This window comes from Oncorhynchus kisutch, linkage group LG6 (genome assembly GCF_002021735.2).
Source record: "Oncorhynchus kisutch isolate 150728-3 linkage group LG6, Okis_V2, whole genome shotgun sequence".
Taxonomy (NCBI): domain Eukaryota; kingdom Metazoa; phylum Chordata; class Actinopteri; order Salmoniformes; family Salmonidae; genus Oncorhynchus; species Oncorhynchus kisutch.
Window position 1 is genome coordinate 2,591,061 of NC_034179.2, and position 23,981 is coordinate 2,615,041.

A 23,981-nucleotide genomic window follows, 5' to 3' on the forward strand; every position below is an offset into this window, starting at 1 on the left:
CCTACTACTAACACCACCACCACTACTACTACCACTCCAAATGCTACCACCTCCACACCCCTACTACCACCACCTCTACTACCACCACCCCTACTACCACCACCCCCACTCCCACCACCCCTACTACCACACCCACTACTACAACCACCACACCCACTACTACCACCACCCCTACTACCACCAACCCTACTACTAACACCACCACCCCTACTACCCCCACCCCTACTACTAACACCACCACCCCTACTACCACACCCACTACTACTACCATCACACCTACTACCACACCCACCACCACTACCACCACCCCTACTACCACCACCCCTACTACCATCACCACCACTACTACCACCACTCCAAATGCTACCACCTCCACACCCCTACTACCACCACACCTACTTCCACCACCCCTACTACCACCACCCCTCCTACCACCACCCTCTCCCAGTTATGGGGAGTGATGAGCTATACAGCATTCCCGCACAACTCAGTCACTGGTTGAAAACAGTTTTCTGCCCCTCCCAAAATATAGAATTTTTAGATAATTGGCCCGCTGTCTGGGACTCACCCACAAACACCAAGCCTGACCTGTTGAGGAGTGATGGACACCATCCTAGCTGGAGGGGTGCTCTCATCTTATCTACCAACATAGACAGGGCTCTAACTCCTCTAGCGGCACAATGAAATAGAGGTCAGGCCAGGCAGCAGGCTATTTCCCAGCCTGCCAGCTTAGTGGAGTCTGCCACTAGCACAGTCAGTGTAGTGAGCTCAGCTATCCCCATTGAGACCGTGTCTGTGTCTTGATCTAGATCAGGCAAAACTAAACATGACGATATTCACCTTAGCAATCTCACTGGAATAAAGACCTCCTCCATTCATGTCATTATTGAAAGAGATCGTGATACCTCACATCTCAAAATATAACAACTTCATGTTAGATCCCTCACTTCCAAGGCAGTCATAGTCAATGAACGAATTACTGATCATAACCTTGATGTGATTGGCCTGACTGAAACATGGCTCAAGCCTGATTAATTTACTGTGTTTAATGAGGCCTCTCCTCCTGGTTACACTAGTGACTATATCTTCCGCGCATCCCACAAAGGCAGCGACGCTGCTAACATTTGACAGCAAATGTCTATTTTCAAAAAACAAAATTACTGCGTTTTATCTTTTCGAGCTTCTAGTCACTTTTTATAGCTACTGTTTAGAGGCGTATACAGCGTTCTTCACTGAGTTCCCTGAATCACTATCAGACCCAGTAATCATGGCAGATAATATCCACATTTCTGGTGACTTCACATGGAAAAGTTAACAGACCCACTCCAAAAGACTTTTGGAGCCATCGACTCAGTGGGTTTTGTCCAACATGTCTCTGGGATCTATGCATTGCCACAGTCATCACTGGATCTAGTTTTGTCCAACATGTCTCTGGGATCTATGCATTGCCACAGTCAGACCCTGGATCTAGTTTTGTCCAACATGTCTCTGGGATCTATGCATTGCCACAGTCAGACACTGGATCTAGTTTTGTCCAACATGTCTCTGGGATCTATGCATTGCCACAGTCAGACCCTGGATCTAGTTTTGTCCAACATGTCTCTGGGATCTATGCATTGCCACAGTCAGACCCTGGATCTAGTTTTGTCCAACATGTCTCTGGGATCTATGCATTGCCACAGTCAGACACTGGATCTAGTTTTGTCCAACATGTCTCTGGGATCTATGCATTGCCACAGTCAGACCCTGGATCTAGTTTTGTCCAACATGTCTCTGGGATCTATGCATTGCCACAGTCATACCCTGGATCTAGTTTTGTTCAACATGTCTCTGGGATCTATGCATTGCCACAGTCAGACCCTGGATCTAGTTTTGTTCAACATGTCTCTGGGATCTATGCATTGCCACAGTCAGACCCTGGATCTAGTTTTGTTCAACATGTCTCTGGGATCTATGCATTGCCACAGTCAGACCCTGGATCTAGTTTTGTTCCTTGGAATAAATATTTTGGATCTGAATATTTTTCCTCATAATCCTGGACTATCGGACCACCAAATCTCAACAAATAATCTGCTCAGACCCCAACCAAGAATTATCCAAATCTGGGCTATAAATTCTCAGACAACCCAAAGATTCCTAGATGCCCTTCCAGACTCCCTTCATCTATCCAAGGACTACGGAGAAATCAGTTAACCACCTAACCGATCTAAATGTAACCTTGCGTAATTCCGTTGATGCAGTCGCACCTCTAAAAACAAAAAATATTTGTCACAATAAAATATTTATAGAAAATACCCGAGCCCTGAAGCAAGATTCCATTAAATTGGAACGGAAATTATTCTCCACCAAACTGGAAGTCTTCTGACTAGCTTGGAAAGACAATACCATTCAATATCGAAGAGCCCTGCTGCAGCTCGATCAGCCTACTTTTCCAACCTAATTAAGGAGAATAAGAACAATCCAACATTTATTTTTGATACTTTTGCAAAGCTACCTAAAAAGCAACATTTCCCCAAGAGAGGATGGCCTTCACGTCAGCAGTGATGGATTCATGAACTTCTTTGATGAAAAGATCATGATCATTAGAAAGCAAATTACAGACCTCTCTTTGAGTCTTGGTATTTCTCCAAACTCCGTTGTCTTGGGAACAGAACCACCTGGATGTACAGTAGGATCACTGGAGACACTGAAGTTTTTTACCTTCTCGCGACACGAAAATAGTCATGGCCTCTAAACCTTCCAGATGCCTACTGGACCCTATTTCCACCTACCTACTTCCTGTGCTTTGCCCTCTGATGTTGAACATAATAAATGTCTCCCTTTCCTCCGGATGTGTACCAAACTCACTAAAAAAATGGCAGTAATAAAGCCTCCCCTGGAAAAGCGTAACCTTGACTTTTGAAAATAAATAAACTAAATTGACATATGTCGATTCTCCCATTCCTCTCAGAAATGTCTGAAAAAGCTGCTACGCAGCAATTCACTGCCTTCCTGAAGAAAAAGAATGAACATGAAACGCTCCAGTCTGGTTTTAGACACCATCATAGTACTGAGACTGCACTTGTGAAGGTGTTACATTTCCTTTTAATGGCGTCAGACCAAGGTCCTCTTGCTCCTAGACCTTAGTGCCATTTTTGACACCATCGATCACCACATTCTTTTGGAGAGATTGGAAACCCTAATTGGGTTACATAGACAAGTTCTGGTGGAAAGATATCAGTTTGTCTCTGTGGTTGGTTTGTCCTCTAACAAATCAATGGTACGTTTAGGTGTTCTTCAAGGTTTTGTTTTAGGACCACTATTGTTTTCACTATGTATTCTACCTCTTGGTAATGTCATTCAGAAACACAATGTCAACTTTCACTGCTATGCGGACGACATACAGCTGTACATTTCAATGAAATATGATGAAGCCCCAAAATTGCCTAACCTGGAAGCCTGCGTTTCAGATATAAGTGGATGGCGGCAAAAGTGAATGGCGGCAAACAGAGATGCTGGTTCTACATCCCAAGAAACAAGAGAGATCTGCTGTTTGATCTGACAATTAATCTTGATGGTGGTACAGTTTCAAATAAAACTGAAAGACTGCGAAGACTGCGTCAAAAGACTCTCTTTTGACGAACATATCAATAATATTTATAGAAACCGACACTAAAATACCAAACAGCAAAAAATACAGATGTAGAAGCACGGTGGAAAAACTCCCAATAAAGGACAGAACCTAGGAAGAAACCAACAGAGGAACCAGGCTCTGAGGGGTGGCCAGTCCTCTTCTGACTGTACTGGGTAGAGAGGAACCAGGCTCTGAGGGGTGGCCAGTCCTCTACTGGCTGTGCCGGGTAGAGAGGAACCAGGCTCTGAGGGGTGGCCAGTCCTCTTCTGACTGTACTGGGTAGAGAGGAACCAGGCTCTGAGGGGTGGCCAGTCCTCTTCTGACTGTGCCGGGTAGAGAGGAACCAGGCTCTGAGGGGTGGCCAGTCCTCTTCTGACTGTGCCGGGTGGAGATAAGAGTATATGTTCTCTTGGTGTCACGTTCTGACCTTAGTTCCTTTGTGATGTCTTTGTTTTAGTATGGTCAGGGCGTGAGTTGGGTGGTCAGTCTATGTTCTTTTTTCTATTATTTGGGATTTCTGTGTTTGGCCTGGTATGGTTCTCAATCAGAGGCAGCTGTCAATCGTTGTCCCTGATTGAGAACCATACTTAGGTAGCCTGTTTTCACCCTTGAGTTGTGGGTGATTATATTTCCTGTTTAGGTCGTTTGTCATTTATTGTTTTGGTTTGTTTTACTTTGTTAAAAGATATGAACACTTACCACGCTGCGCATTGGTCCTCCTCTTCTTCCACCACAGACGAGCGTTACAATCGGTAAGGTCTACACCTGGTGTATTCAGCGCATGTGGCTAATATAATTTGATTTGATTTGATGAGTTCCAAACTGCCTCTGGAAGCAAGGTCAGCACAAGAACTGTTTGTCGGGAGCATCATGAAATGGGTTTCCATGGCCGAGCAGCTGCACACAAGCCTAAGATCACCATGCACAATGCCAAGCGTGGTCTGGAGTGGCGTAAAGCTCACCACCATTGGACTCTGGAGCAGTGGAAACGCGTTCTCTGGAGTGATGAATCACACTTCACCATCTGGCAGTCTGAAGGACGAATCTGGGTTTGGGTTTCCATGGCAGAAGTTTGGTGGAGGAGGAACAATGTTCTAGGGCTGTTTTTCATGGTTCAGGCTCCTTAGTTTCAGTGAAGGGAACTCTTAACACTACAGCATACAATGACATTCTAGACACTTCTGTTCTTCCAACTTTTTGACAACAGTTTTGGAAGGCACTTTCCTCGTTCAGCATGATAATGCCTCTGTGAACAAAGCAAGGTCCATACAGAAACAATTTGTCGACATCGTTGTGTAAGACCTTGACTGGCCTGCACAGAGCCCTGACCTCAACCTCATAGAACACCTTTCGTATGAATTGGAATGCCGACTGCGAGCCAGGCCTAATCACCCAACATCAGTGTCTGACCTCACTAATACTCTTGTGGATGAATGGAAGCAAGTCCCTGCAGCGATGTTCCCAATATCTAGTGGAAAGCCTTCCCAGAAGAGTGGAGGCTGTTATAGCAGCAAAGGGGGAACCATCTCCATATTAATGACCATGATTTTGGAATAAGATGTTGGACGAGCAGGTGTACACATACTTTTGATTGTGTAGTGTATGTGTATTAAAGTAGTCAAAAGTTTAGTTTTTGGTCCATATTCCAATGACTACATCAAGCTAGTTTAGAAATTGGTCCATATTACAAGGACTATATCAAGCTAGTTTAGTATTTGGTCCATATTACAAGGACTACATCAAGCTAGTTTAGTATTTGATCCATTATTCCAATGACTACATCAAGCTAGTTTAGCAATTGTTCCCATATTCCTTGTACACAATGACAACATCAACCTAGATCATTTATTTTGGTACTGTCCATATGTAGCTCGTTTTTGGTCACAGGTCCAGGAATGGCTGAAAAAATTGCAACATTTAACTATAGCTAACACTGCAGATAGCACTGCTGGGTGATTTGAAAAGTCATAGTCAATAGATCAATAATATTATAATACTTTTAGCAAAAATATTGATCTTTAATTTACAATCTGTAGATTGGACACCCCCGGACAGGGCCAAACAGGAAGGATATAACCCCACCCACTTTGCCAAAGCACAGCCCCCACACCACTAGAGGGATATCTTCAACCACCAACTTACCATCCTGAGACAAGGCCGAGTATAACCCACAAAGATCTCTGCCACGGCACAACCCAAGGTGGGGCGCCAACCCAGACAGGAAGATCACATCAGTGACTCAACCCAGTCAAGTGACGCACCCCTCCTAGGGACGGTATGAAAGAGCCCCAGTAAGCCAGTGACTCAGCCCCTGTAATAGGGTTAGAGGCAGAGAATCCCAGTGGAAAGAGGGGAACCGGCCAGGTAGAGACAGCAAGGGCGGTTCATTGCTCCAGAGCCTTTCCGTTCACCTTCCCACTCCTGGGCCAGACTACACTCAATCATATGACCCACTGAAGGGATGAGTCTTCAGTAAAGACTTAAAGGTTGAGAACGAGTTTGCGTCTCTTACATGGGTAGGCAGACCATTCCATAAAAATGGAGCTCTATAGGAGAAAGCCCTGCCTCCAGCTGTTTGCTTAGAAATTCTAGGGACAATTAGGAGGCCTGCGTCTTGTGACCATAGCGTACTTGTAGGTATGTATGGCAGGACCAAATCAGAGAGATAGGTAGGAACAAGGCCATGTAATGCTTTGTAGGTTGGCAGTAAAACCTTGAAATCAGCCCTTGCCTTGACAGGAAGCCAGTGTAGGGAGGCTAGCACTGGAGTAATATGATCAAATTTTTTGGTTATAGTCAGGATTCTAGCAGCCGTATTTAGCACTAACTGAAGTTTATTTAGTGCTTTATCCGGGTAGCCAGAAAGTAGAGCATTGCAGTAGTCTAACCTAGAAGTGACAAAAGCATGGATACATTTTTCTGCATCATTTTTGGACAGAAAGTTTCTGATTTTTGCAATGTTACGTAGATCGCAAAAAGCTGTCCTTGAAATGGTCTTGATATGTTCTTCAAAAGAGAGATCAGGGTCCAGAGTAACGCCGAGGTCCTTCACAGTTTTATTTGAGACGACTGTACAACCATTAAGATTCATTGTCAGATTCAACAGAAGATCTCTTTGTTTCTTGGGACCTAGAACAAGCATCTCTGTTTTGTCCGAGTTTAAAAGTAGAAAGTTTGCAGCCATCCACTTCCTTATGTCTGAAACACATGCTTCTAGCGAGGGCAATTTTGGGGCTTCACCATGTTTCATTGAAATGTACAGCTGTGTGTTATCCGCATAGCAGTGAAAGTTAACATTATGTTTTCGAATGACATCCCCAAGAGGTAAAATATATAGTGAAAACAATAGTGGTCCTAAAACGGAACCTTGAGGAACACCGAAATGTACAGTTGATTTGTCAGAGGACAAACCATTCACAGAGACAAACTGATATCTTTCCGACAGATAAGATCTAAACCAGGCCAGAACTTGTCCGTGTAGACCAATTTGGGTTTCCAATCTCTCCAAAAGAATGTGGTGATCGATGGTATCAAAAGCAGCACTAAGGTCTCGGAGCACGAGGACAGATGCAGAGCCTCGGTCTGATGCCATTAAAAGGTCATTTACCACCTTCACAAGTGCAGTCTCAGTGCTATGATGGGGTCTAAAACCAGACTGAAGCATTTCGGATACATTGTTTGTCTTCAGGAAGGCAGTGAGTTGCTGCGCAACAGCCTTTTCTAAAATTTTTGAGAGGAATGGAAGATTCGATATAGGCCGATAGTTTTTTATATTTTCTGGGTCATGGTTGGATTTTTCAAGAGAGGCTTTATTACTGCCACTTTTAGTGAGTTTGGTACACATCCGGTGCATAGAGAGCCGTTTATTATGTTCAACATAGGAGGGCCAAGCACAGGAAGCAGCTCTTTCAGTAGTTTAGTTGGAATAGGGTCCAGTATGCAGCTTGAAGGTTTAGAGGCCATGATTATTTTCATCATTGTGTCAAGAGATATAGTACTAAAACACTTGAGCGTCTCTCTTGATCCTAGGTCCTGGCAGAGTTGTGCAGACTCAGGACAACTGAGCTTTGAAGGAATACGCAGATTTAAAGAGGAGTCCGTAATTTGCTTTCTAATAATCATGATCTTTTCCTCAAAGAAGTTCATGAATTTATCACTGCTCTTGGGGAATGCTGCTGAGTGGCTGAGTGGCAGTGGGGGTAATGCATATAGTCTGGGTAGCCATTTGACTAGATTTGAGACTGGGACGGAGTTTCACCTTCCAGCAGGACAATGACTCTAAGCATACTGCTAAAGGAACACTTGCTTTTTAGTTAGCTTTGCGACAGTATCAAAAAGGAATTTACACGCAGGTTTAAAGAGGAGTCCGTAATTTGCTTTCTAATAATCATAATCTTTTCCTCAAAGAAGTTCATGAATTTTTCACTGCTAAAGTGAAAATCATCCTCTCTTGGGGAATGCTGCTTTTTAGTTAGCTTTGCGACAGTATGAAAAAGGAATTTCAGATTGTTCTTATTTTCCTCAATTAAGTTATAAAAATAGGATGATCGAGCAACAGTAAGGGCTCTTCGGTACTGCACGGTACTGTCTTTCCAAGCTAGTCGGACATACATACATACATACATATACATACATACATATACACATCTTTTTAGAATATACCATCTTTATTATATACCCAAACCTACCAAAACTCACGGACCAGGCAAGGAGGGCATTAATCAGAGAGGCAACAAAGAGTCCAAAGATAACCCTGATGTAGCTGCAAAGTTCCACAGCGGTGATTGGAGTATCTGTCCATAGGACCACTTTAAGCTGTACACTCCACAGAGCTGGGCTTTACGGAAGAGTGGCCAGAAAAAAAACATTGCTTAAAGAAAAAAATAAGCAAGCATGTTTGGTGTTCGCCAAAAGGCATGTGGGAGACTCCCCAAACATATGGAAGAAAGTACTCTGACTCTAAGCATACTGCTAAAGCAACACTCCAGTGGTTTAAGGGGAAACACTTAAATGTCTTGGAATGGCCTAGTCAAAGCCCAGACCTCAATCCAATTGTGAATCTGGGTTTTGACTTAAAGATTGCTGTACACCAGCGGCACCCATCCAACTTGAAGGAGCTGGAGCAGTTTTGCCTTGAAAAATGGGTAAAAATTCCAGTGGCTGGAAGTGCCAAGCTTATAGAGACATAACCCCAAGTGAGACTTGCAGCTGGAGTTGCTGCAGAAGGTGGCTCTACAAAGTATTGACTTTGGGGTGGGGTGGGGGTGGGGGGGTGAATAGTTATGCACGCTCAAGTTCCACAATAAAATATATAATTATTTATTTATTTATATTATGTACACACACATGTGGGTATGTGTATGTATGTATATATATATAAATATATATATTACTGGGCAAACTATATGGGGGATTAGAAATTATGCAGACAATTACATTGATTGAAGTAACATTCTATCCGCAGTATTAAAACTGATCCACCCCCCCCAACAAAATAATCCTAGCACGCAAAGACTACATTACAACTGTTATTGTAATGGTGAGAGGTTAACATGTCTTGGGGGTATGATATAAAATGCTAACCTTCCCTGTTATTGTAATGGTGAGAGGTTAGCATGTCTTGGGGGTATGATATAAAATGCTAATCTTCCCTGTTATTGTAATGGTGAGAGGTTAACATGTCTTGGGGGTATGATATAAAATGCTAATCTTCCCTGTTATTGTAATGGTGAGAGGTTAGCATGTCTTGGGGGTATGATATAAAATGCTAACCTTCCCTGTTATTGTAATGGTGAGAGGTTAACATGTCTTGGGGGTATATCACATTTGTGTATTAATATAATTCTCAATATTATCTCCCAGTGTCGTTGGCGCGTCTTGCATCGTCTACATGTCTAGACTTCAACTGAAGACCTGGATGACACACTGTCCCCTTTGTAGAGGACTTCCTTTGACCTTTGGCCCGTGGTGGAGTGAAATGAAGTGGTTCAAAACAACATTAACATTAAGTAGGAAGAGTTGATGTTTTCATTTTATTGCAAAAATATAACATTTTATATATTACACTACAAAAACATTTACTAACAACAACAACAACAACAACAACAACTGGAAGAAGACAAACAAATAGTAAACAGCTTTTTAAATGCGCTTTCATTGTTTTACTTAATTGATCAATTAACACCTTATGAATGGGTGAATTATTTAATGAATTGAAACACTGTAATTAATTAATGCGGGACACGATTTGAAACACTTGTAAAACCAAACAGATACTGTGTCACTACTCAGCAGCTTGGGCTGTAGAGTCATGTAATTTTATATAAATAAATATCACTGTCGTCTACTGAAGGACAAAGAATACAAGATAGCTAAAATATCTATATTTGTACAACAGATACAGCCTAGTTGCTATATAAGTACGGTGTGAGCAGTGATACAGTAATTAAAGTTAATTCTTGTTGGCTCAATATTTCACTAGTCTGCTGTTTGAGCTGTTGGGTAGAATGGACTCAGTTCTGTAAATCTGTAATGCTTTGTATGTGTTAGCCTGGTCCCAGATCTGTTTGTGTCCTTGCTGTCAATGTCAGACAAACAACGAGTGACAAGGAGTTGGCATGATAGCACAAACAAACTGGCACTCAGGCTATACACTGTATGTGTGTCAGTGGTTTGAAAATGATATGCACTGAATATACATCTGTAACCCTGAAGGAAGCACAGTGTTTAAAAGTGCGTAAATGAAGCACATCGTTTCACCAGGCTATTCCAGGTAACTTCAACTACAACTAACTGCTATGGTCTTATGCCGACAGACATCATCAATTAACAACACAAAACCAGCAGATCAACACATAGAGTTTTCACATGTTGATCATGTCAGTTGATTAGTCTGTATTATTAGCCTTAGGCTACCGTACAGGAATCCATATTATATCCTATATATATTATTCTATGATTCCGTCTGAAAGACTTGTGCTTTGTGAAGTCGGACACTAAAACAGGGCCTTTGTGAAGTCGGACACTAAAACAGGGCCTTTGTGAAGTCGGGCACTAAAACAGGGCCTTTGTGAAGTCGGGCACTAAAACAGGGCCTTTGTGAAGTCGGGCACTAAAACAGGGCCTTTGTGTTTCCTGAAAGATGACCATACTGTAGACTACCCTCAGTAAAGGGGACAGAGTTTTCTTGCAAATGTAGAACAAAAACATGCTTTAAAATATCCACACAGAATCAACATAACATTTAGCATGGTGCTTGTTTTTCCATTTAAGACCTAAAACACATTCGGGTCAATCAATAGTTTTGTAGAATACCAATAGGAGAATGGTAATAACTGACTTTAAGGTACCTATAAGAATATCTCATGGTAAAGTGATAGCGAAAATCGGCTAAATATCGAAATCTTAACACCACGTGGCAATCACCCAACAAATAGTTGACAAACAGGTGTGTTTTGTACATTTATTCAATCACATAAAATATTAATATGTTGTTTCCTTCAAAGTGCAACTCAAATTAGTTTCAGGATAAACTAGTCATTTTTGATACCAATGTGCTATGTTGGTTGATATCAAGGTGCTATGTTGGTTAATACCAAGGTGCTATATTGGTTGAAACCAAGGTGCTTTGTTGGTTAATACCAAGGTGCTTTGTTGGTTGATACCAAGGTGCTTTGTTGGGTGAAACCAAGGTGCTTTGTTGGGTGAAACCAAGGTGCTTTGTTGGGTGAAACCAAGGTGCTATGTTGGTTGATACCAAGGTGCTTTGTTGGTTGAAACCAATGTGCTTTGTTGGTTAATACCAAGGTGCTTTGTTGGGTGAAAGCAAGGTGCTTTGTTGGGTGAAACCAAGGTGTTTTGTTGGGTGAAAGCAAGGTGCTTTGTTGGGTGAAAGCAAGGTGCTTTGTTGGGTGAAACCAAGGTGCTTTGTTGGGTGAAAGCAAGGTGCTTTGTTGGGTGAAAGCAAGGTGCTTTGTTGGGTGAAAGCAAGGTGCTTTGTTGGGTGAAAGCAAGGTGCTTTGTTGGGTGAAAGCAAGGTGCTTTGTTGGGTGAAACCAAGGTGCTTTGTTGGGTGAAACCAAGGTGCTTTGTTGGGTGAAAGCAAGGTGCTTTGTTGGGTGAAAGCAAGGTGCATACCGGTGAAACTCACCTAACGAACCATGATGGCATAACCTAGAAAGGGGACAACTTTAGTGGTAATTAGTTACTGTATAAGCTGTAAACCATGAATCAACAGAATAAATAGCTGGTCTTTCACCTGTATCTGTTCTGGGGGAAAAGGGACATTCAAAATATGGATCGACCATTTCAAAAGCAGTCCACTATACAGACAATAGGGTGATTTGGGGATAGGTTTCTTCTACTGAAAAGCCAATAATATACAGTGGTGACTGAATCATGTTACGCTACCATCCTGTTCTCTTTCTAAAATCTACTTCTGAAATAAGGACAAATATTCCACCAAGCAAGCTGTTAGTCTGTTCTACTGACTGACTCGTATACTGTAAACCCCTCTTCATTCTCTGTCAAACACTACAGCAGTGTCGGGGGCGACAGGTAGCTGGGGTGCGACAGGTAGCCGGGGTGCGACAGGTAGCCGGGGTGGTGCGACAGGTAGCCGGGGTGCGACAGGTAGCCGTGGTGCGACAGGTAGCCGGGGTGCGACAGGTAGCCGGGGTGCGACAGGTAGCCGGGGTGCGACAGGTAGCCGGGGTGCGACAGGTAGCCGGGGTGCGACAGGTAGCCGGGGTGCGACAGGTAGCCGGGGTGGTGCGACAGGTAGCCGGGGTGGTGCGACAGGTAGCCGGGGTGGTGCGACAGGTAGCCGGGGTGGTGCGACAGGTAGCCGGGGTGGCGCGACAGGTAGCCGGGGTGGCGCGACAGGTAGCCGGGGTGCGACAGGTAGCCGGGGTGCGACAGGTAGCCGTGGTGCGACAGGTAGCCGGAGTGCGACAGGTAGCCGGAGTGCGACAGGTAGCCGGGGTGCGACAGGTAGCCGGAGTGCGACAGGTAGCCGGAGTGCGACAGGTAGCCGGGGTGCGACAGGTAGCCGGGGTGCGACAGGTAGCCTAGTGGTTAGAGGGTTGGGACAGTAACTGAAAGGTTGCAAGATCGATTCACCCGAGCTGACAAGGTAAAAATCTGTCATTCTACCCCAAAACAAGGCAGTTAACCCACTGTTCCTAGGCCGTCATTGTAAATAAGAATATGTTGTTAACTGACTTGCCCAGTTAAATAAATGCAAATGAAAATACATCCCATAATGAACGCAGATACAGTAATCATTGATCATTAAGCAGAAGTTATGTGCACATGACTGTAAAATGCTCAAGTTCAACCAATAAATGACTGAGAAGTGAAGCATCTATTAAATCACATACTCTACACTCTAAACGGTTCTTCAGCTGTCCTTATAGGAAAACCCCTACACACAGGGTTCTACATGGAACCCAAAAGGGGTTTTCAAAGGGTTCTCTTATGGGGACAGCCAAAGAACCCTTTTTTCTAAGAGTGTACATATTCTCTCCATTAACCCAGTCCCAGTATGTAATGTTCTCCAGCGTAAAGAAGAAGGAGAGAAAACAAAGCTCCCTGGTTTTACAATCCAGTATATACATGTTAAAGTCAAGAAATGTTCCACGGACTGACGGTTGTGGATTTGATTCTGACCGGAGACTTGCTTTATAATAATGCGTGACCTCCTACGACATGTATAACACGAAGAAGAAGAATTAGGTGGGTGATTACATTTGTCCTATTTCACACATGTACCCGTGTGTATTATACATGTGTGAATTGTAAATGTGTTTTTGCATATCCCACTCCCCCTGAGACACCATCGGAGAGTGGGGTCATGGCCAGGGTTGTGTAGTCATGAAGAAATACTACACACATACAAATGCTTGTATAGAATAACATTTACAAATAAATGACTAATACCAAGCTAAAAGTCTATATTGCTTCTTTATACGCATATTCATATGAAAGCAGTCTTACTGCATAAACACAGTCCGATCTCTGTATGGTAGTGGATAAATGGAGGGGGTGTGATGAAGCTTGATGTGCAGAGGAGAGTCTCATAGATAACCAACTAGCGAATCAATAGAATGTGCTGTTAGATGTTGTAGAATCTGCCGGATTGGTTCTATTGGTATGTTCTGTTGAATGACAATTCTGGAGATTCGTATGGATTGCTGAGAGTTCCATTTAAAGGTTCTGTTGGAAGTATGGATGTTCTGGTAGGTTCCTGGAGGTTCTGTTGGTTGTCTGAAGGTTCTGATGAATAGAACATGTTGCAGTCTCTCCATTGGATGCATGTGGAGCAATGGAACACTGGAAGTTCTGTACAATTCTGTCTGATTCCGTTGAAACAGTCGTTTTTCTGTTGGAGTGCAGCTGGTTCCGTAGTTTGTCTGCAAGTTCTTAAGGATGTTTGTAGATACTGCAGGATGTCAGTAGGACATCTGTGGGTTCAGTAGGACATCTGTGGGTTCTGTAGGATATCTGTGGGTTCTGTAGGACATCTGTGGGTTCAGTAGGACATCTGTGGGTTCAGTAGGACATCTGTGGGTTCAGTAGGACATCTGTGGGTTCTGTAGGACATCTGTGGGTTCTGTAGGATATCTGTGGGTTCAGTAGGATATCTGTGGGTTCAGTAGGACATCTGTGGGTTCTGTAGGACATCTGTGGGTTCTGTAGGATATCTGTGGGTTCTGTAGGATATCTGTGGGTTCAGTAGGACATCTGTGGGTTCAGTAGGACATCTGTGGGTTCTGTAGGACATCTGTGGGTTCTGTAGGATATCTGTGGGTTCAGTAGGATATCTGTGGGTTCAGTAGGACATCTGTGGGTTCTGTAGGACATCTGTGGGTTCTGTAGGATATCTGTGGGTTCTGTAGGATATCTGTGGGTTCAGTAGGACATCTGTGGGTTCTGTAGGATATCTGTGGGTTCTGTAGGATATCTGTGGGTTCTGTAGGACATCTGTGGGTTCTGTAGGATATCTGTGGGTTCTGTAGGACATCTGTGGGTTCTGTAGGATATCTGTGGGTTCTGTAGGATATCTGTGGGTTCAGTAGGACATCTGTGGGTTCTGTAGGACATCTGTGGGTTCTGTAGGATATCTGTGGGTTCTGTAGGATATCTGTGGGTTCTGTAGGATATCTGTGGGTTCTGTAGGACATCTGTGGGTTCTGTAGGATATCTGTGGGTTCTGTAGGATATCTGTGGGTTCTGTAGGATATCTGTGGGTTCTGTAGGATATCTGTGGGTTCTGTAGGACATCTGTGGGTTCTGTAGGATATCTGTGGGTTCTGTAGGATATCTGTGGGTTCTGTAGGACATCAGTGGGTTCTGTAGGACATCTGTGGGTTCTGTAGGATATCTGTGGGTTCTGTAGGATATCTGTGGGTTCAGTAGGACATCTGTGGGTTCTGTAGGACATCTGTGGGTTCTGTAGGACATCTGTGGGTTCTGTAGGACATCTGTGGGTTCTGTAGGATATCTGTGGGTTCCGTAAAAGTGCTGAAAGTGATCCTCTGTATTACTGTTGATGATGTTGAAGTAATGTGGGTTGGCTGTCTAGAGGTAATAGACTGTGTGTGTAGCTGCTGGGGTTTCTGAAGTGCCATACATTCAGCCAAGAGACTGACTCCCCTGTCTGAGTCCCATCCAGGAAGAGTACTCAGGAAGAGTATTCAGGAAGAGTACTCAGCTAGCGCTCTTCAGACTGGACTAGGAGAAAATGTGCCAAACAAGATGGTCTTTTAAAACATTTCATGGCACAGATTTTGGAACCGAATTTTACCTGGGCTTGTATAATTCACTGTTTACTTGCCCGGCTGGCCAGTGACTTCCATCCCTGAGAGTACTTAACTACACAGAGTCTGCTCCTCTCACTCCACCCAGTAGAGGGGTTCAGGTCCCAAAGACACAACTGTTCAACACCAAGCGCTCTTCAGTGTTCCTCAGTTCATCAAGTCACATCCCGTTGTGTTTCAGTTTGTTTCCGTCAATAAATACATCATGTTCATATGTTCATAGAAGGTTCTAGACCACTAGATCCATATGTCTATCTGTCTGCCTGTTGGGAGTAGGGTCAAATTGATCCTGTAAAGTTCATACATCTGGCCTCTATCAGTGGTCAGATTGGTCCTGTAAAGTTCATCATGTCTGACCCTAGGTTCAAAGGTCAGATTGGTACTGCAGTGCCCATACTGTACATCTGGCTGTAGGGTAAGGGGTTAGAAGTCAGATGGGTATAGTGTTATTCACCAGGCTAACTCTCATCTCCTGGATGCTGTTGATTATCTTCTTCTGATGTCCAGCCAGATTCACCCCAACCCTCCTCAGGTCACTGCAGGGGAAACATACATCATTCTGTTAGTCAGTATAGTTCCAGCCAGGTTCACTCCAACCCTCCTCAGGTCACTGCAGGGGAAACATAGTACTCAGTACCTTTGTCATTTAGGAAAACTGTTTTTAGCTGATACACCTAACATTTGCTGGCTTGAGCAATTAGACTATCAAGTGTTCTTGGTGTGAGCCACGAGTCACATTTGTTCAACCAGACAACAATGTAATTAATTTTACATTGAAAAAGAGCGAGCCACTCGCAGAGCCGTGCTGCTTAAGTCCGAGTAAAATTGAAATGAATGATAGCGTTCGGCAGAAGCTACCCGTCCAGGGTAGCAGGCCGAGGGTTGCCAATACCGGTAACTCTCCCTAAATTCCCAGATTTCCAGAAATCCTGGTTAAAGGATGTCTCGCTTATTCCCTCTCGTTTCCAGGAATATTCCAACCTGGGAATTTGGGGAAGGTTAGCAGAACTTCGCAACCCTCAGCAGGCATGTTAATGTGACCTCATCCATTCCACCCCCTTTAGGGAACATCTGCCTTCCCTCAGCAGGCCTGTTAATGTGACCTCATCCATTCTACCCCCTTTAGGGAACATCTGTCCTCCCTCAGCAGGCCTGTTAATGTGACCTCATCCATTCTACCCCCTATAGGGAACATCTGTCCTCCCTCAGCAGGCCTGTTAATGTGACCTCATCCATTCTACCCCCTTTAGGGAACATCTGCCCTCCCTCAACAGGAGACGTCTTCTGTCTGACTCAGCAGAATCTACACTACAGTGCTTCGCTCGGCAAACTCTGTTGCAGGCCATTACTTCCCAAGACAGAAAAAACAACGTTTTCTCTAACCTTAGAAACTTTTGCTGAGTAGACATGTCATGATACACCTTAGAACAGGAAGGAGATGGAGTACGTCCCAAATGGCATCCTATTCCCTATAGAGTGCTCTACTTTTGCTCAGGGCCCATTGGATATAGGATGCCGTTTGGGATACACCCTCAATCTCATCAGAGGTTAAACAGGAGGAAGGAGATGAGCTAGTGTTTCTGGGAGACTTACTCCAGGGTCATGTGGGATACCACTTCCACTGAGGTGTATCCACTGTCCACGAAAAGCTCCACGTAGCGACCCATCTTAATCCCCTTCAGCCACTCCTCTATAGACTGGTACCCACTGGCCTCCATCAGGGCTACTGACGCAGACACGCTGCCCTCCGAGTCCACACTGCCAGGCTCCACTAGATTAGACACCCTGAGAGAGGGGAGAGAAGAACATATCATGTCAGTGTACTGTTCACCACCAGCAGAGGGGAGATCCATGGTTAGATCCGAGGATTCATTAGCATTCATTAGCTCTCTCTCTCTCTTCGTCCCAGCTGACACAACAACTTTCTCTCTGTTTGTTTTTCTCTGTGAAGTGAGCCGCATTTGAGACCCCTTTTCCTCTGTTTCAACTATCCGGTGTGGGTTTTTATGTGAATTGACTTTGTGATCTTCTCCGGTCACAACTTGTAGACTTGTTTACGTGTTGCTGTGCGTTTTGTTGCCAACCTATTTTGCTACCTGACAACTTTACGGTTTTTACTTTTTAATTACCGTTTATATTTTTGTTTTTTTCCCTCACTCAACTTTTTCACTTCGGACGCTTTATCTGGACATGGTTCTACAGGACCTCCACCAGCCAACCAGTAGTAACATTAACATGATGCTTTATCTGGCCATGGTTCTACAGGACCTCCACCAGCCAACCAGTAGTAACATTAACATGATGCTTTATCTGGACATGGTTCTACAGGACCTCCACCAGCCAACCAGTAGTAACATTAACATGATGCTTTATCTGGCCATGGTTCTACAGGACCTCCACCAGCCAAACAGTAGTAACATTAACATGATGCTTTATCTGGACGTGGTTCTCCAGGACCTCCACCAGCCAACCAGTAGTAACATTAACATGATGCTTTATCTGGACATGGTTCTACAGGACCTCCACCAGCCAACCAGTAGTAACATTAACATGATGCTTTATCTGGCCATGGTTCTACAGGACCTCCACCAGCCAACCAGTAGTAACATTAACATGATGCTTTATCTGGACGTGGTTCTCCAGGACCTCCACCAGCCAACCAGTAGTAACATTAACATGATGCTTTATCTGGACATGGTTCTACAGGACCTCCACCAGCCAACCAGTAGTAACATTAACATGATGCTTTATCTGGACATGGTTCTACAGGACCTCCACCAGCCAACCAGTAGTAACATTAACATGATGCTTTATCTGGACATGGTTCGTCAGGACCTCCAACAGCCGAAGCTAAGTAGTAACTTTAACATGATGCCTTCTAATTGCAGTCGCTGTACTCATAATATACAGGAGAACGATCGCCTTACGGCGAGGATAGCTGTGCTACAAGCCCAGCTTCAGACGCAATCGTTAGGCAAGGGTTATTTCAGTGTAGGAAAGGATGAAACAGCATCTGTGCCACCAGTAAGTACAGATAGTAGTATAAATCCCCTGGCACAGTCCCCGCAGCCGGACAACTTTCTCACGGTTTCTGGAGGGAAATGCTGTAGGAATGCTCAACCGGTGTCGCTCATTCAGCCGACAGAAACTTTCAACCAGTTCTCCCCATTAAGCAACGAGTCGCAGTCAGAGGCCGAGCCTTCTCTGGTCTCTACTCCTCCCGTTACGGGGTCTGAGATGCCGAAGCTTCCCACCATTAGCTCTGACAAATTGAAAACCCTAGTCATTGGCGACTCCATTACCCGCAGTATTAGACTTAAAACCAATCATCCAGCGATCATACACTGTTTACCAGGGGGCAGGGCTACCGACGTTAAGGCTAATCTGAAGATGGTGCTGGCTAAAGCTAAAACTGGCAAGTGTAGAGAGTATAGAGGTATTGTTATCCACATCGGCACCAACGATGTTAGGATGAAACAGTCAGAGATCACCAAACGCAACATAGCTTCAGCGTGTAAATCAGCTAGAAAGATATGTCGGCATCGAGTAATTGTCTCTGGCCCCCTCCCAGTTAGGGGGAGTGATGAGCTCTACAGCACAGTCTCACAACTCAATCGCTGGTTGTAAACAGTTTTCTGCACCTCCCAAAAGATAGAATTTGTAGACAATTGGCCCTCTTTCTGGGACTCACCCACAAACAGGACCAAGCCTGGCCTGCTGAGGAGTGACGGACTCCATCCTAGCTGGAGGGGTGCTCTCATCTTATCTACCAACATAGACAGGGCTCTAACTCCTCTAGCTCCACAATGAAATAGAGTGCAGGCCAGGCAGCAGGCTGTTTACCAGCCTGCCAGCATAGTGGGGTCTGCCAGTAGCACAGTCAGTGTAGTGAGCTCAGCTATCACCATTGAGACCGTGTCTGTGCCTCGACCTAGGTTGGGCCAAACTAAACATGGCGGTGTTCGCCTTAGCAATCTCACTAGATTAAAGACCTCCTCCATTCCTGTCATTATTGAAAGAGATCGTGATACCTCACATCTCAAAATAGGGCTACTTAATGTTAGATCCCTCACTTCAAAGGCAGTCATAGTCAATGAACTAATCACTGATCATAATCTTGATGTGATTGGCCTGACTGAAACATGGCTTAAGCCTGATGAATTGACTGTGTTAAATGAGGCCTCACCTCCTGGTTACACTAGTGACCATATCCCCTGAGCATCCCGCAAAGGCGGAGGTGTTGCTAACATTTACAATATGTTTTCGTCTATTGAGCTTCTAGTCATGAAATCTATGCAGCCTACTCAATCACTTTTTACAGGCCCCTGGGCAATATACAGCATTCCTCACTGAGGTCCCTGAATTCCTATCGGACATTGTAGTAATAGCAAATAATATTCTAATTTTGGTGATTTAATATTCACATGGAAAAGTCCACAGACCCACTCCAAAAGGCTTTCGGAGCCATCATCGACTCAGTGGGTTTTGTCCAACATGTCTCTGGACCCACTCACTGTCACAGTCATACGCTGGACCTAGTTTTGTCCCATGGAATAAATGTTGTGGATCTTAATGTTTTTCCTCATAATCCTGGACTATCGGACCACCATTTTATTACGTTTGCAATTGCAACAAATAATCGGCTCAGACCCCAACCAAGGAGCATCAAAAGTCGTGCTATAAATTCTCAGACAACACAAAGATTCTTTGATGCCCTTCAGACTCCCTCTGCATACCCAATGACATCAGAGGACAAAAATCAGTTAACCACCTAACTGAGGAACTCAATTTAACCTTACGCAATACCCTAGATGCAGTTGCACCCCTAAAAACTAAAAACATTTCTCATAAGAAACTAGCTCCCTGGTACACAGAAAATACCAGAGCTCTGAAGCAAGCTTCCAGAAAATTGGAACGGATATGGCGCCACACCAATCTGGAAGTCTTCCGACTAGCTTGGAAGGACAGTACTGTGCAGTATCGAAGGGCTCTTCCTGCTGCTCGATCATCCTATTTTTCCAACTTAAATGAGGAAAATAAGAATAATCCGAAATGTATTTTTGATATTGTCACAAAGCTAACTAAAAAGCAGCATTCCCCAAGTGAGGATGGCTTTCACTTCAGCAGTAATACATTCATGAACTTCTTTGAGGAAAAGATCATGATCATTAGAAAGCAATTTACGGACTTAAATCTGCGTATTCCTCCAAAGCTCAGTTGTCCTGAGTCTGCACAACTCTGCCAGGACCTAGGATCAAGAGAGACGCTCAAGTGTTTTAGTACTATATCTCTTGACACAATGATGAAAATAATCATGGCCTCTAAAACTTCAAGCTGCATACTGGACCCTATTCCAACTAAACTACTGAAAGAGCTGCTTCCTGTGCTTGGCCCTCCTATGTTGAAAATAATTATTGTCTCTCTATCCACCGGATTAGTACCAAACTCACTAAAATGGCAGTAATAAAGCCTCTCTTGAAAAAGTCAAAACTTGACCCAGAAAATATTTAAAAAATGAATCGGCCTATAGCGAATCTTCCATTCCTCTCAAACATTTTTGAAAAGCTGTTGCGCAGCAACTTACTGCCTTCCTGAAGAAAAACAATGTATACGAAATGCTTCAGTCTGGTTTTACACCCCATCATAGCACTGAGACTGCACTTGTGAAGGTGGTAAATTACCTTTTAATGGTGTCAGCTCTGTATCTGTTCTCGTGCTCCTAGACCTTAGTGCTACTTTTGACACCATCGATCACCACATTCTTTTGGAGAGATTGGAAACCCACGGACAGGTTTTGGCCTGGTTTAGATCTTATCTGTCGGAAATATATCAGTTTGTCTCTGTGAATGGTTTGTCCTCTGACAAATCAATTGTACATTTCGGTGTTCCTCAAGGATCCGTTTTAGGACCACTATTGTTTTCACTATATATTGTACCTCTTGGGGATGTCATTCAAAAACAAAATGTTAACTTTCACTGCTATGTGGATGACACACAGCTGTACATTTCAATGAAACATGGTGAATCCCCAAAATTGCCCTCGCTAGAAGCCTGTGTTTCAGACATAAGGAAGTGGATGGCTGCAAACTTTCTACTTTTAAACTCGGACAAAACAGAGATGCTTGTTTTAGGTCCCAAGAAACAAAGAGATCTTCTGTTGAATCTGACAATTAATCTTGATGGCTGTACAGTCGTCTCAAATAAAACTGAGAAGGACCTCGGCGTTACTCTGGACCCTGATCTCTCTTTTGACTAACTGTTTCAAGGACAGCTTTTTTCCATCTACGTAACATTCAGTCTGAAATGTGTAATCTGAAATGTGCAGTCTGAAATGTGCAGTCTGAAATGAGCAGTCTGAAATGTGTTTTGTGAAATTTGCAGTCTGAAATGTGCAGTCTGAAATGTGTTTTGTGAAATGTGTAGTTTGAAATGTGCAGTCCGAAATGAGCAGTCTGAAATGTGCAGTGTGTAAGTTGTAATCTGAAATGTGCAGTCTGAAATGTGTAGTGTGAAGGTTGTAATCTGAAATGTGCAGTGTGAAATGTGCAGTCTGAAATGTGTAGTGTGCAGGATGTAATCTTGAAATGTGCAGTTTGAAACGTGTATTGGGTAATGTGTAGTCTGAAATGTGTTTTGTGAAATGTGTAGTCTGAAATGTGCTGTCTGAAATGTGTTTTGTGAAATGTGCAGTCTGAAATGTGCAGTGTGAAATGTGCAGTCAAATGTGTTTTGTGAAATGTGTAGTCTGAAATGTGTTTTGTGAAATGTGTAGTCTGAAATGTGCTGTCTGAAATGTGTTTTGTGAAATGTGCAGTCTGAAATGTGCAGTGTGAAATGTGCAGTCTGAAATGTGTTTTGTGAAATGTGCAGTCTGAAATGTGCAGTGTGAAGGTTGTAATCTGAAATGTGCAGTCAGAAATGTGCAGTCTGAAATGTGTTTTGTGAAATGTGCAGTCTGAAATGAGCAGTGTGCAATGTGTAGTGTGATGGTTGTAATCTGAAATGTGCTGTCTGAAATGTGTAGTGAGAAATGTGTAGTGTGAAATGTGTAGTGTGAAATGTGTAGTGTGAAATGTGCAGTCTGAAATGTGTAGTGTGAAATGTGTAGTCTGAAATGTGTAGTGTGAAATGTGCAGTCTGAAATGTGCAGTCTGAAATGTGTAGTGTGAAATGCGCAGTCTGAAATGTGCAGTCTGAAATGTGCAGTCTGAAATGTGTAGTCTGAAATGAGCAGTCTGAAATGTGCTGTCTGAAATGAGCAGTGTGAAGGTTGTAATCTGAAATGTGTAGTGTGAAATGTGTAGTCTGAAATGTGTAGTGTGAAATGTGTAGTCTGTAATGTGTAGTGTGAAATGTGCAGTCTGAAATGAGCAGTCTGAAATGTGTAGTCTGAAATGAGCAGTCTGAAATGTGCTGTCTGAAATGTGTAGTGTGAAATGTGCAGTCTGAAATGTATAATCTGAAATGTGTAGTGTGAAATGTGCAGTCTGAAATGTGCAGTGTGAAGGTTGTAATCTGAAATGTGCAGTCAGAAATGTGTAGTCTGAAATGAACAGTGTGAAGGTTGTAATCTGAAATGTGTAATCTGAAATGTGTAGTGTGATGGTTGTAATCTGAAATGTGCAGTCTAAAATGTGAAGTGTGAAATTTGTAGTGTGAAATGTGTAGTGTGAAATGTGCAGTCTGAAATGTGTAGTGTGAAATGTGTAGTGTGAAATATGCAGTCTGAAATGTGTAGTGTGAAATGTGCAGTCTGAAATGTGCTGTCTGAAATGAGCAGTGTGAAGGTTGTAATCTGAAATGTGTAGTGTAAAATGTGTAGTCTGAAATGAGCAGTCTGAAATGTGCTGTCTGAAATGTGTAGTGTGAAATGTGCAGTGTGAAATGTGTAGTGTGAAATGTGTAGTGTGAAATGTGTAGTGTGAAATGTGTAGTGTGAAATGTGCAGTCTGAAATGTGTAGTGTGAAATGTGTAGTGTGAAATGTGTAGAGTGAAATGTGTCGTGTGAAATGTGCAGTCTGAAATGTGTAGTCTGAAATGTGTAGTGTGAAATGTGTAGTGTGAAATGTGTAGTGTGAAATGTGCAGTCTGAAATGTGTAATCTGAAATGTGTAATCTGAAATGTGTAGTCTGAAATGTGTAGTGTGATGGTTGTAATCTGAAATGTGCAGTGTGCAATGTGTAGTGAGAAATGTGTAGTGTGAAATGTGCAGTCTGAAATGTGTAGTGTGAAATGTGTAGTGTGAAATGTGTAGTGTGAAATGTGCAGTCTGAAATGTGTAGTGTGAAATGTGTAGTGTGAAATGTGCAGTGTGAAGTATGTCATCTGCTGTGGGATCAAACCACATATTCAATTACGAGGCCTCTAATTGGTAACCACAATTACAGCTGCTGCTAAAATGGAATTACACTGTTCTATTTAAATAGCCACATAACATTATTCCCAAGCAGAAAAATCCATAGTGCTAATGATTCCCAGGCTAGGAAACAACGGAATGGAACCACAGAGCAGAACATATTACCACTGAGCCAAGCTCCAACCAACCAA

General features: G+C 43.4%; 1 protein-coding gene across 1 annotated transcript in view; it reads right to left on the reverse strand.

Moving 5' to 3' along the window:
* Nucleotides 1–9,622: 9,622 nt before the first annotated feature.
* epha5 (EPH receptor A5) overlaps nt 9,623–23,981 on the reverse strand; it is a 188,238-nt gene continuing 173,879 nt past the window's right edge. The window contains exons 16-17 of the mRNA XM_031826005.1: nt 17,026–17,217; nt 9,623–15,968 (exon numbers count right to left, since the gene is read on the reverse strand). Of these exons, the coding sequence (XP_031681865.1) occupies nt 15,863–15,968; nt 17,026–17,217 (298 nt within the window). The 3' untranslated portion in view covers nt 9,623–15,862. The remainder of the gene's footprint in view (nt 15,969–17,025; nt 17,218–23,981) is intronic.